Below are 12,860 nucleotides of genomic sequence, written 5' to 3'. Positions count from 1 at the left end.
AACTATATGACAGGGTTGGGATCATTTATTCCCCATCTGGTACTGAAGTGACTTCAAAACAATCCATTACAATCTGTTGCAGCCTAACGGGATGGCCCCTCTAGAATTTGTCCTGCATGCACACACACACAAACAAATTTGTAAATGTGCCTGTGCTTGGCTACCCAGAGCTTAAATATATGACCTTTCACACACCCTTTCAAACACATGCATTTGGAGAGGATCCCTAAACTTGGGGGAGAGAGAGAGAGAGAGAACCTGAAATACAGGACAAAACTGTATCAATACAGGACGTAGCATTTTCCACTGAAATATGGGACAATCTTGTATCATACAGGACAGGTGGCAACCCTAAGTTTGGTTGATAATTTTAATACCTAGGCAGATTTGTGCTGGAGGAGGTAGCCATTGGGGTATCCAGGTCCTAAGCCATTTAAAGTGTTATAAAGTAAAAACCAACGACATGAATTAGGACTAGAAACAAGACTGGGAGCCAGTGCAGGTGGTTTCAAGGCTAGACAGAAGAATCAAATATATCCAGTCCTTAAAAGGTAAAGGTAAAGGACCCCTGACAGTTAAGTCCAGTCGCAGACGACTCTGGGGCTGTGGCACTCATCTTGCTTTCAGGCCGAGGGAGCACCCCAGAGAACACACCTATTCCTTCAAAGAGGAGGATATAAGCCCACCCAAAAGAGGCCCAATGCCATCGCCCAGACGGAACAAATAAATGATAACCACTGAACAAGCTCAGCATCAATAACACTTCCATTGTACGCAGTAGGATTACCTGAGACTGAACACTCTGCAGGAAATACTTGGACCAGCAAGTATTAATGTCAATTTTTGAGAAAGGAGAGTGTACTGGATGATGTACGGTGCCTTTGAAACAGGCTGTTTATTTAACAGATGTATATGATGAGCAGATAGGAAGCAAGCATTAGGTCCTAGGACACCAGTATTCTAACAGGCTGCTCCTTCCAGTCAGAAACATATCTTGGCAAGCTCTTTTCCCCTCCCCACATTCAAGACAGAAAAAACTTCTTTGTTTGCAGAAAGCACCAGTGCAAAACCCATCCAGAAAGAGCATCAGCTTAGACTAGCTGTTGTCCAATTGTCCACTAGGAGGCCGAACAAAAACACATTTAGCATAATTAAGGAGCATATTTAAAATATGAACTACAATCCAAGCTTCTTCTATGTCACTGGCCTATGGGAAATTGACTGGATTATTTTTGCTATGGCAGTGTATTCAACATCTGGACACAAGGTGAAGGGAATCTGAAAGCTTTTTATCACTCAGGAAGGAATACCACAGATGGAACATCTTTAAATAACTTTTTACAGTTCCCTAGAACTCTCCTTGGGCTGTTTGGCTGGGACAAGGGCACCTGAAATCACGGCACAGTCTCATGCCTAGTAAACATTCTCCCAAACTGGGCAATTCTTAGCATGCTCAGACAGATTGGGGTTTGGTGGGGTTTTTTGCACAAATCACGCTACCAGAACTTTCAGCAATGGAAACAACTGCCTAAGAGTCCACCCTGAAAAAAATGCTCTCCAGAGCCCACTGCCAAGTTATGAGAACAGTGTGACACAGACAGAGGCAGATCTGAAGGTCATTCCAAACACCAAGTTGCTAAAACAATCACATTGAGAGAGTAGCTTCTCGTGCAGAGGTGTGCATGCTATTTTGTTGCCTTGGTTTTCACTATTATCAACAATTCCTTGTGGATTTGCTGGGAGTTGTTTCCACTTGTCAGAAATATGGACCCCAAATGGTCTGCAAACCAAGGCTAGCTGACAAACCTAAGACTGAACAGTAATCAGCTCCAGAGAACTGCAGCTACCAGGCTGCTCCAGCCGCACACAGATCTCAGACTGTGAGCAATTAATCCCCAGAGGGGAAAAGGCATGAGTGAAATCACTGGACTCTAATTGCATTACAAAAAAAAAAAAGACAAATGAGGAGTGGCAGAGGAAAAACAGTGTTTTGTTTCATCTTAAGAAGCCTGCAAGATGCAATTCCTTTTTGAGAATCTTTCTTTCAAAGGCTTCATTTCTCCACCGAATATATTGGATTGATTTTGACAAAATCTTTTGCCATAAAGGGACTGCAAAGATACACTTTAATGACAATAACTCTATCATAAATTACTATGCTAACCAGCCACCTGGTGCATGGAAGGCTTCTACCAGAAACCCCAAAAAATCCAAATTTGCCATTTATGAAAATACAAACTTCTAGGTCCCAAGGGAGAGAGGAGCATCTAAGTAGTGTCCATCAAAGACATGGAGGCTGGAAAGGGGTTTCAACAATCATTGCATGGGATATTTGTCTCTTAACAGCGCCCTCATTTTGCTACCAGCTGCAGAGAACAAAGAATGCACACAATACAATAATACACATGATACATATCTTACACATTTATTAATTCATCCCCTGTATCCTTGCCATTCTTATATACTTGCTTTCAAGCCCTGGGACAGGGATCTGTCTGTTTGGGTGGTGTATAAGTAACAGTAAAGAAACATCTCTTGCCTGAGGGGTCATTCCACACCAGAAGTTAGAGTAGAGAGCACGAGATTCAAGCATTGGCGCCACAATGGTCTTATTTTCTGCTATCATGAGATTCAGAACTTCTGGGTTTGTCAGAAAATTATCAGCATCTATGAACTAGGAAAAGGGATTAAAAAAAAAAAGCATGTGAGGTTTTGTGTGACTGGATCTGAAGAGTGTCTCTAATGTCCACAAACAAGACTTGGTTAAGAGCATTACCTATCTTGAGTTCTTGCAATGTTGCAAAATGAACAAAATAAGCAGACTTCCATCACATATCCATCAGCATTAAGCTAACATTTACCTTGTACTGAAGCCAACAGCAAATATTGGTCAACTTTGTAACTACTACTTTGCACATACCAAAAAGTGGTGATATTTAGTAAGGCACTTGCATCGCTGAATTGAAATGAAGCCTCTGGATGTGTGAGACACAATCAACAAGAACAGAAACCCACAAGCACTTCATAGTGGGCCCTGCAAAGTAGTCCACAATGGAGACATTAGAGCAGGGATAAGAAATTTGTAACCCTCATGAAGTTGTTTGACTACAACTCCCATCATCCCTGACTTTTGCCTATGCTCACTAAGGCTGATGGATGTGAGAGTCCAATATCATCTGGAGGGCCATAGGTTTCCAAATCCTGCATTAGAGGGAAAGGGCTTAACTAGAACAAACCACCTCACATTTGGAAGGAGAGGCAAGGGGCTTGCAGGCGGAATTGCTGGTTGGTTGGTTGGTTGGTTGGCATCCATCTGTCTCAACAGACACCCAAGTGCACCTCTGGGGTGAAGTCAAACCGCTGTGTTAGCAGCACCAGTGACCTTCCATGGTGTGCAAGCCCGGGCAGCGTGTATGGGGGTCTAGGGCTGCCCAGATGACAAGACCCCTCTCTTGGCCTCACTCATGGGGGCCAAAGGAAAGCACAGCAATACGTTTGGCACCACCTTGACTGCATGGCAAAGCTTAACCCTTGGAAAAGTGGGAAGTGTATAAATCAGCATGGTGGTTTTTCGGCTACAGTGGCAGCGTTCAAATATGTAAAACACCCTGGAGTCATTCCTGGGTGCCTCAGCGTGTCAGCCATTGAGGTGTCAAGAGTATTCATTAACATGAGGCAAATATAATTAGACGAGAATTAATTTTGTTGCGTATGTTTGAGCAAAGTAACACAGTGCTCTGGTGGTGGGTGGCAAAACAAGGTCTGAGAATCCACTCATCAACTACATCACATGTGGGACTTTGGGTCCTCCAGATGTTGTTGGGACTTTAACTCCCATGAGCCCCAGTGAGCATGGCCAGTGGTTAGAGATAATGGGAGTTGTAGTCCATCACCTAGCGGATGTTCCTGATCACACAAATACTTGTGGAAATAGGTGCAGGAATCTGGGCCAAAGTTATTTATCCATTCCCAGTCCTACAAAGCTGTGTTTAGAGGTGACCAGTACAGGAGTCAGGACTTCAGTGGTCAGTGAAGGTAAGTAGTTACCTTGCATATCCAAGCACATCTGGGGAGGAAATTATGCAGCACTGTAAGACAACCAATTTTACTTTTCCAGTTTCCTTCTTTCAAAGCTCAGAAACAGAATGCGTCTCTCAAATGCCCAGCATGCAAATCAAGGGAAGGAAGGAAGGAAGCCTAACCAGCCAGAACTTTAATTCTTATTTTACCATGATGTAATCAGACCACTTTTCCTTGGCAGTTCTCAGAGCAGTCTGCCTCAGTTTCATCACATGGGTAAACCTGGAGTTTGGCCAGTGTTTGGGCCCAATTTCCTCCGGGTAAGACCTACAAAACAAAGAACAAAAAGGGAAAACATGCAGCCCTCTTGTCATGTTAAATGCTGTGCAGCTCCTGCAGGATCGCTGGGTATTATTTCTCTCCTGACTTTGGTGTTTTAATTAAAAAATGAAAGGGGGGGGGAGAGAAGCAAATTCACTAAGTCACCTCAAGTGCTCCAAAAATGTAAGGGTAAAGAAAGGACGTTTCAGAGCAAAGAAAACACTCTCCAAATTTATTCCTGGAGTGTGTACCCAGGACACAGGGGAACATACACCATCACTGCGCTTCCTGCCCAACATGAGTGCTGTGAATTAAATAGAACTTGGACGTGAGGGGGGGCACACCCAACAGCTCTTTTCCCACCCCAGCTTTGAAAAAGATAGCATTTAGCCAAATTAAATTGCTTCTGGAAATTGCTATCACAAGTATGTGAAGAAGGCTTTTAAATAGCTTTAGAAAGGATTAGAATATTTCATGCTGTTTCCCTGAATGTGCTTAGCTTTGTTACACTTGATTTTACTGGAAAAACCCAGCATTCGAATACTTACTGAGGGTCCCCCAGGGGCCTCCACTCCACATAGTGATACAGTTTCTGTACATTCTTCAGCCACTCCCTCAGGATTTCTGTTGTGTTGTCAACATTGTGGTCAGTAGCTACCCTAAAGGAGGAACAGTGAATGTGCAGAGGGATTACTAAACATTCACCACCTTTCGGTCAAACAAAATCTTGAAGAGGCATGTGTTCACAGGTAACAACAGCCTCTCTGCCAATGCTTCATAGATGCACGTTCAAACAGAGCACAGACTCCATTTTGGGTCTGAAACATTCACACAAATTCCCACCACTGGCATCTTAAAACAATACTGACTAGGCATTGAGTGATATTGTTCATCAGGTTAACTTCAGCAACGGAGATGGAGTAGTCTGGGATTGCAGGGGGCTTAAAGACCTATCACTACTTCTGCAGCAAGGTCCCAAGCCCCCAGCCTCTCAGCTCGAAAAGGGGAGTGTTCTAGCCAATTAGAAGTCTTTTTACTCTTAGAAGCCAATCAGAATGAAAAGAGGATTGGCTCCTATGGTCATTGTGGAGAAGGGGCATGTGAAAAACACAGAGGATGAGTTGTTCTGTATGTTCCAAAGCTCACTTTCAAGAGAATGGTGTGTCCGTTCTGTTATGCACAATGGAACTTCAAGAAAAAAATTGACCATGTTGTTGGCATCTGTCTGTCTCAAGAGACAATGGACACTTCCCTAGGGGTGAAGTGAAACGGCATGAGAATCACAGTGCCTGCTGTGACTGCGGAGACCAGTAACTCATAACTGCTGTTTCCCACATAGTTTTTGCTGTGTTAGCTTCACCAAAGTGACTTTCCCGGGGCACAAGCCTGGGCAATGTGTACGGAGGTCCTGGGCTGCTCAGATGACAAGACTAATTTGGTCCAAAGGAAAGCAGGTAAGTGGCCATTTGGCACCAGCTTGGCTGCAGGGGTTGCCGGAAGGAGGTGTACAAGGCACCATCATCTTAGGGACTCCACTTAATGTAGGATTTACTCCTTAGCCTTTTCTTCTCCCAAAGATGTCCCATAAGGCAGTGGATAATTTGCCCATCTCCATCATGGGAAATAGATCTAGCTGAAAAGCAGCAAAGGAAGATCAGCATTGATTGCTGCAATGCATTCCTCATTGTTATTCTTGTATAATCTTAAATGGTTCTGACTTTCCTTAAGAGACCCCACACTTCTGAATTTGCCACTATATTACCCTGTAGCTATGTGCACACATTCAAGCTTAATCAAAATACGACAAAAATCAGAACAAAGGAGGCTAAGCTTTAGCTCAGGCATAGGCAAACTCGGCCCTCCAGACGTTTTGGGGCCACAACTCCCATCATCCCTGACCACTGGTCCTGTTAGCTAGGGATGATGGGAGTTGTAGTCCCAAAACATCTGGAGGGCCGAGTTTGCCTATGCCTGCTTTAGCTAAACAGGCTGCAAAGATACTTCCAAATGCAATTATTTTAATAGGTCCTTCTATATATATTACTTTATGCTACAAAGACTGTGTGGGCTGCATTCATAATGTCCATCTGTGAGATTAAGAAAGAATACGGAATGTGAGTGATTTTCTAAACCTTACAAGGCAGCATTTTTTGCAGCTTCTTCATTAGAAGACAGGCTGACACACATCCAGGCCTGTCATTGCTGCTGGGCAATATCTGTATGCACTGCAAGGGGAGAGAGGGTTGTGAATAGACCACGACTCACTGTAATTTCACTGTCTGAAATGACAGAGGAGAAAGTGTTTGCCTGCAGTCACTTTGCTCCATGTGCATATATCTGGAAACTATGCATCTGCGCAACTAAACAAACAAATACTTCTGTACTTCTACAAAACAAGATGGTCCCCTCAAGAAGAGTCCCTGACCTTTTCCATTGTCCATATACTCTGAAGCCACCTTCTCAGTTACAGCACCTTGGGGAATATTCCATTCCAGCCCTACCGGGAGTAAAGAAGTTAATAAACATGACTAACTTAAATTCATTGTCCAATAGGCCTACATAGTTGACTGAATCCCCAAACTCTAAAACACTCCCTAGAGTGTTTCATCTGGAGGCTGTCGTCATTTGGGTGCCAGGTGAAAACCTCTCTAAAAAATAAAATAAAATAAGTCAAGCTTTTAGATGGAGTTTTTAATGCTACTTTTATCTTTTTTGTTTTGTCCTAGTACCGTTTTACGCTACTCTTGTGTATTGATTGTTGTTTGATGCTTTAAATCTTGTTAGCCCATCAGTTTATGATACCTGGAGTGGTATAGAAATTTCAAATTACACTAAACACAGAGAACTCTACACCAAATTATTTACAACCAATAAAAATTTTGTCACTGACTTTGGATAGCTTGGCACAACCACATTTGGCCATTTCCTCCTGCATGGCAGTGAATGCATGCACTTTTAATGGCACCAGGATGAGGCCCTTATATATACAGATAGGTGCTTGAGCCAAAACTCACTCAGTGATGAAAAGGAGGGGGGAGATCCTTCAAAATTATTAAGCTACTTTCACAGCAGACAGATGGCTGAAATCTGGTACACTCTGGTCACTGTACCCACCTAAATTCCACTCATGGTAAATCCACATAGAGTAATGGACAGAATTTAGTATTGTCCATTAATTTCAGTGGAGTCCTTTCGGTCATGCTCTAAGTATGACTAATGCTGGATACAACCTTCAGCTCACTACATGCTTATCAAAATAAGTTATTCATGGCACAATCCTGTATATATTTACTTAGGGGAGAAATTTGATTCAATTCACATTTAAAGGTGAGATTACCCAATTCACACTTTCCAGAACAATATGCAAACCAAAATTCGGTTAGCCTTCAAGTCAAACACCTTTGAATTTTGCAATGCAGTTTTCTAGTCAAGCTACATTTTAAAAAATGCACATGCAGGGTAAAGTAATTCACAAAGTAATGCGAGAACTGAGTGTCAGACTGGGAAATATAAGAAACAAAGAAATCAAAATTGGCAGATTCACCTATCCTTATTTGCAAGTGAGTCTCATTGAATCCAGTGGTACTTGCCTCTAGGAAAGTATGCCTCAAACTCTTATACTCGGGAGAATGACAAAACTATTTAGCCAGTAGCAATCAATTTCAAAAATATAAATCACCCCATTCAAGTTTGTTACATTGCCCAAGCTAGCTCTATTCTTTATGTATTGAATTTATAAAACAAAGGGTTTTCTGTGTTGCCTCACTTTACTGTATGGGAAACCAAACATAACAATCAAGGAGCTTTGAGACAATAGAACTTGCTTCTCCCAGTTAAACACCCAACAGAGCGGAAAAGGCTTCCTTATTTGACTGGATGAGACATAATGAAAGGAAACAGCTTACAAGAGCCATTTTCACTGAATGGGTTACCCAAAATGAACGCGAGGCATACACAAATAGTCTCTTCATGGAGAGTCAGAAGGAGCAGAGGTCATTTCTGATGTTATGTGAAAATGCGAGGATGGGTGACATGGCCAGGGTGACAAGAATGTTTCTGTTGTGTATTTCCACCCCAGGTGGCAGGCAGATAACCAGGCTTGGCCGACAAGCGCCCTGGAGGGGGGAGTGTGCAAAGAATGTTGCGCTGTGTGGGCTTTCTCTAACCTTACCCATCTGACAGCAGCATGTTTAGAGTTTCGAATCGCATGCGTTATCAGGGAGAGATGAACACATGCTGAACCAGTGACTCAGCATTGGCTCATAACTGGAAAATGGGTGTAAAGCTCTTCATTTTTCCACTATCCACACCCCACTAATACGGGTTCTTCTAGTGGGGTTTCAAATGCGGAAGACAGGAGTGCCTGGCGTGCTCTGGTCCATGGGGTCACGAAGTTGGACATGACTAGACGACCAAACAACAACAACTGGAAGCATGCCACACAAGAGAACAAGTAGTTAGGCACAAGATTTCAGCCCCAAAAGGGCTTTTAAAATTGAGGAAAAAACAGCATTTTTTTGTTTCAATTCATGTTTTGGATCCTCATTACCAGTGCTTTTTTCTAGAAAAAAGATCTTCTTCTTCCCTTCCTCTCTCTCTCTTGTCCTGCCCCCACTCTGCGTTCCCCTCCCCTTCTTCAACCTCTCCCCACCTTGCCTTGTCGGCTTTTCACACCCACCCAGAATCCCCCCCCGCCCTCCTCCTCCCTCCTCCTCCCTCCAGCCACACCTGCGCTCACCTCTGAGGCTTCCCCAGCCACAGAATGGGGCTGCTGCTTCCTCCCCCCTTTCTCTCTCTCCCCACAGACATGGAAAGAGTGAGCAGAGACAAAAGGGAAGTGGCGCTCATGCTCAGCCGGCCGCTCAGCACCGTGAGGCAGCGGCATAGCCGCACATCCATGGGGAGAGCCGAGGAGGGACGATGCAACCTTCTGACTGAGAGGGCCTCCTTTTCCTTGCCACTTCAGCCTCCTGCTGTTGACAGCCCCTCTTTTGGCCACGATGGCTTTCTTGCTCTCCCCACCCTCCATTTAGCTTAGCGCAGGATTTGAAAAGAGAAAGAAGTGCCCGTACTGCGTACCATTGAGTACCACCAGGATAAAGCACTGCACATTACTGTAAAGATACATGTGAACAATGGATTCAGTGTCCATGGGTTAAATTGCCTCATGTGGCAATCTCAAAACTCTTTTGAAAACTCTTTGTCGAAATGCACTATGTGAATCATCATCATCATCATCATCATTATTATTATTATTATTTATACCCCACCCATCTGGCTGGGTTTTACTAGCCACTCTGGGTGGCTTCCAGCAAAATATTAAAATACAATAATTCATCAAATATTAAAAGCTTCCCTAAGCATAAGATGTATATAGCCACACAAACATTTTTAAAACTCTTGCAACACCAAATGGGTTTTGCTGCCCATACACACAGTTGCGCTATTCCACATTTACTCCTTGAACTGCTACCCTTCTCCTTCACAAAAGTTACAAGGATCAGAGAGTCTATGTCCGAGAGATACACACATCAAACCCTTAAAGCACATCTGAAGCCGCTTTCCACCGCCAAAGAATTATGGGCCCTGTGGTCTGTTAAGAGTGGCTGGGAATTCTGTGAGGGGTAAATGATGGCGCCCAAAATTCTTTGAGAGGGAAGAGCGTGTTTTAAATGTACAGTTTATATGAAGCCTTACATGCTGCAACTGACAACCGAGATTTAGACATCTAGCCAAAACGTTTACGCTATCAGAACCAGAACATTCTGGTGCAGCAAACATGGCTATCTGCCTCTTCGACCAAAGAACTAACGGTTGTGTATTCAACAGAGTTTAGATCTAGATAATTCTTAGCAACCCAGCCAGAAAGTTAACTAAAAAGTTCCATCAACTTTCTCCCCTTTTATATTCCTGTTTTGAGCTTCTACTTCATTGCTGTTTATTTACTTTGACCCTGGTGTCAGGGGAGGGAAGAGCAGTCTATTTTGCCAGTTTTCATCCTTGAAGGAAAATTACCAAAACTTCCTACTAAAGGGAACACCGTGTGCCTTCTGCCACAGTGTGGTCCACGGAGCAGAAGCAGAGAAACATTCCCCCTAACACAAACACCAATGTGTTTTCCCCACCCCAACTTAATAGTCATTAATCATCACTCATGTAGGTTGGAAGGGTTTAGGGCTGGACTCAGGTAAAAATCCTCACACCCCTTATTCTAGATAGAGAGAAAGGGAAAGAAAGAAGCAAGTGTACATATCTACACAACATAAATTTATTTAAATAGTTGTTCCCTCTTCCCAAGGGAACAGTAGTTTGGGTTAGGGTGGGGCTACTAATCCAACAGAGAAGTCTCACAATGTTCACCCTAACTATTGTGCCCCATAGTGTGAGACCCATTTCAGGGTGGTGTGAATAGTTTAGCAAGACTAAACATATGGGTCTCTGGCTGTGTACATAAAGGTAAAGGTACCCCTGCCCGTACGGGCCAGTCGTGTCCGACTCTAGGGTTGCACGCCCATCTCGCTTTAGAGGCCGGGGGCCAGCGCTGTCCGGAGACACTTCCGGGTCACGTGGCCAGCGTGACGAAGCTGCTCTGGCGAGCCGGCACCAGCGCAGCACACGGAAACGCCGTTTACCTTCCCACTATAAAGCGGTCCCTATTTATCTACTTGCACTTAAGAGTGCTTTTGAACTGCTAGGTTGGCAGGTGCTGGGACCGAACGACAGGAGCTCACCATGGGGATTCGATCCGCCGACCATACGATCAGCAAGTCCTAGGCGCTGAGGTTTTACCCACAGCGCCACCCGTGTCCCCTGGCTGTGTACATACTAGACCTTTAAAATACAGGCTTTTACCCAAAGAATTCTGGGCACTACAAAGAACACTGGATATTGCAATTCCCAGAATTACTTGGAGATTGATAGCAATGAAAGTTAAAATTGCTATGTACACCACCTTGAGTTCCTTGAGGAACAAGTGGAATATAATTGTAACGACATATTAAATTATCAGACCTCCCCCATGCATGAATCGTGGTGAACAGACTCTTGTTGTGATAGCCCCCTGCAACAGATCTGCTCCAATTCCACCTTCTCTCCCAGATACCTTTTAAAATGGCTGGCAGCTGGACCAGGATACTGGAAGCCTAGGACAAGGTAAGGCTGCCATTTGTGTGCCTCCCATCCTCCTGGCTAAGGGTCTCCTGGCCTGGGCTGATGGAGGCATGGTGCTGCTCCCTTGGAAGTGTTCTGAACGAGGCAGGACAAAGCCGGCTGCTTCCTCCGTAAACCAAAAGCACATGCAGCAGGGTATGAGAGAGTCATCAGACTACCTGGTTTTTTTGTTTTGATTAAATGTGTGATTGTCAAGATGGCAAACTCGCTCTGCTCTCCCTACACTGAGAGCCAGTGGTGGTGGAGAAAGGGAGAAGGAATGCTGATAAAAATAAGAGAAGGAAATCTGTTCCACAATTACAGTCTAGAAAAATATCATGCTAACCGTTTAAGGAAGTCTGTAATGAAATTTTAGAGGGGAAGAAGGCACCTGAATCGTGGAAAGAAGCATATATTACACTTATACCAAAATCTGAGACTGAAAAGAACCAGATTAAGAACTACCACCCTATATCATTGCTTAATGTGGATTACAAAATTTTTGCAGACATTTTGGCAAAAAGACTGAAGAGGGTTTTGGTGGGTGAGATTCATAAAGACCAGGCTGGCTTTCTCCCAGGAAGACATTTATCTGACAATGTGAGAAATATAATAGACATTATGGAATTACTCGAAAACAATATTAATACTAAGGCAGTATTAATATTTGTGGACGCTGAGAAAGCCTTTGACAATATCTCTTGGAGTTTTATGAAAAAGAATCTCAAAGGAATGGGGGTAGGCCAAGGTTTTGAGAATGGTATAGGTGCAATCTATTCTGAACAAAAAGCAAAACTAATTGTAAATAACGTGGTTACTGAAGAAATTGCTATTGAAAAAGGGACACGACAGGGGTGCCCAATATCCTCGTTACTTTTCATATCTGTTCTGGAGGTGTTATTAAATATGATTAGAGGGGACCAGCTGGTTAAAGGGATTCAGGTCGGAGCTAAACAATACAAATTGAGAGCGTTCGCAGATGATCTAGTATTAACTTTGCAAGAGCCAGACACTAGTACAAAAAGAGTCTTGGAAATAATACAAGTTTTTGGTCGAGTAGCAGGTTTTAAGCTGAACAAACAAAAAACAAAGGTATTGGGGGAAAATCTAACAGTTGTGGAAAGAGAGAAGTTTCAGAGTGAAACTGGATTAATGGTAGCAAATAAAGTGAAATATCTGGGGGTTAATTTAACACCTAAGAATGTGAACTTATTTAAAGATAATTATGAGAAATGTTGGACAGAAATTAAGAAAGATTTAGAAATATGGTCAAATCTGAGACTTTCCTTGTTAGGCCGAATTGCGGTTATTAAGATGAATGTTTTGCCAAGAATGCTGTTTTTGTTTCAAACATTGCAGATTGTGGACAA

General features: G+C 43.3%; 1 protein-coding gene across 2 annotated transcripts in view; it reads right to left on the bottom strand.

Annotated features, from left to right (window-relative positions):
* COLGALT2 (collagen beta(1-O)galactosyltransferase 2) overlaps positions 1–12,860 on the bottom strand; it is a 57,740-nt gene that overhangs the window by 21,158 nt on the left and 23,722 nt on the right. For both annotated transcript variants that reach the window (XM_053391089.1, XM_053391090.1), the window contains exons 2-4: positions 4,890–5,000; positions 4,230–4,347; positions 2,540–2,674 (exon numbers count right to left, since the gene is read on the bottom strand). In XM_053391089.1, coding sequence (XP_053247064.1) covers positions 2,540–2,674; positions 4,230–4,347; positions 4,890–5,000 — 364 coding nt within the window. The remainder of the gene's footprint in view (positions 1–2,539; positions 2,675–4,229; positions 4,348–4,889; positions 5,001–12,860) is intronic.

Source organism: Podarcis raffonei, chromosome 6 (genome assembly GCF_027172205.1).
Source record: "Podarcis raffonei isolate rPodRaf1 chromosome 6, rPodRaf1.pri, whole genome shotgun sequence".
Classification (NCBI taxonomy): Eukaryota; Metazoa; Chordata; class Lepidosauria; order Squamata; family Lacertidae; genus Podarcis; species Podarcis raffonei.
This window is presented reverse-complemented; position numbering and strand designations above follow the sequence as displayed.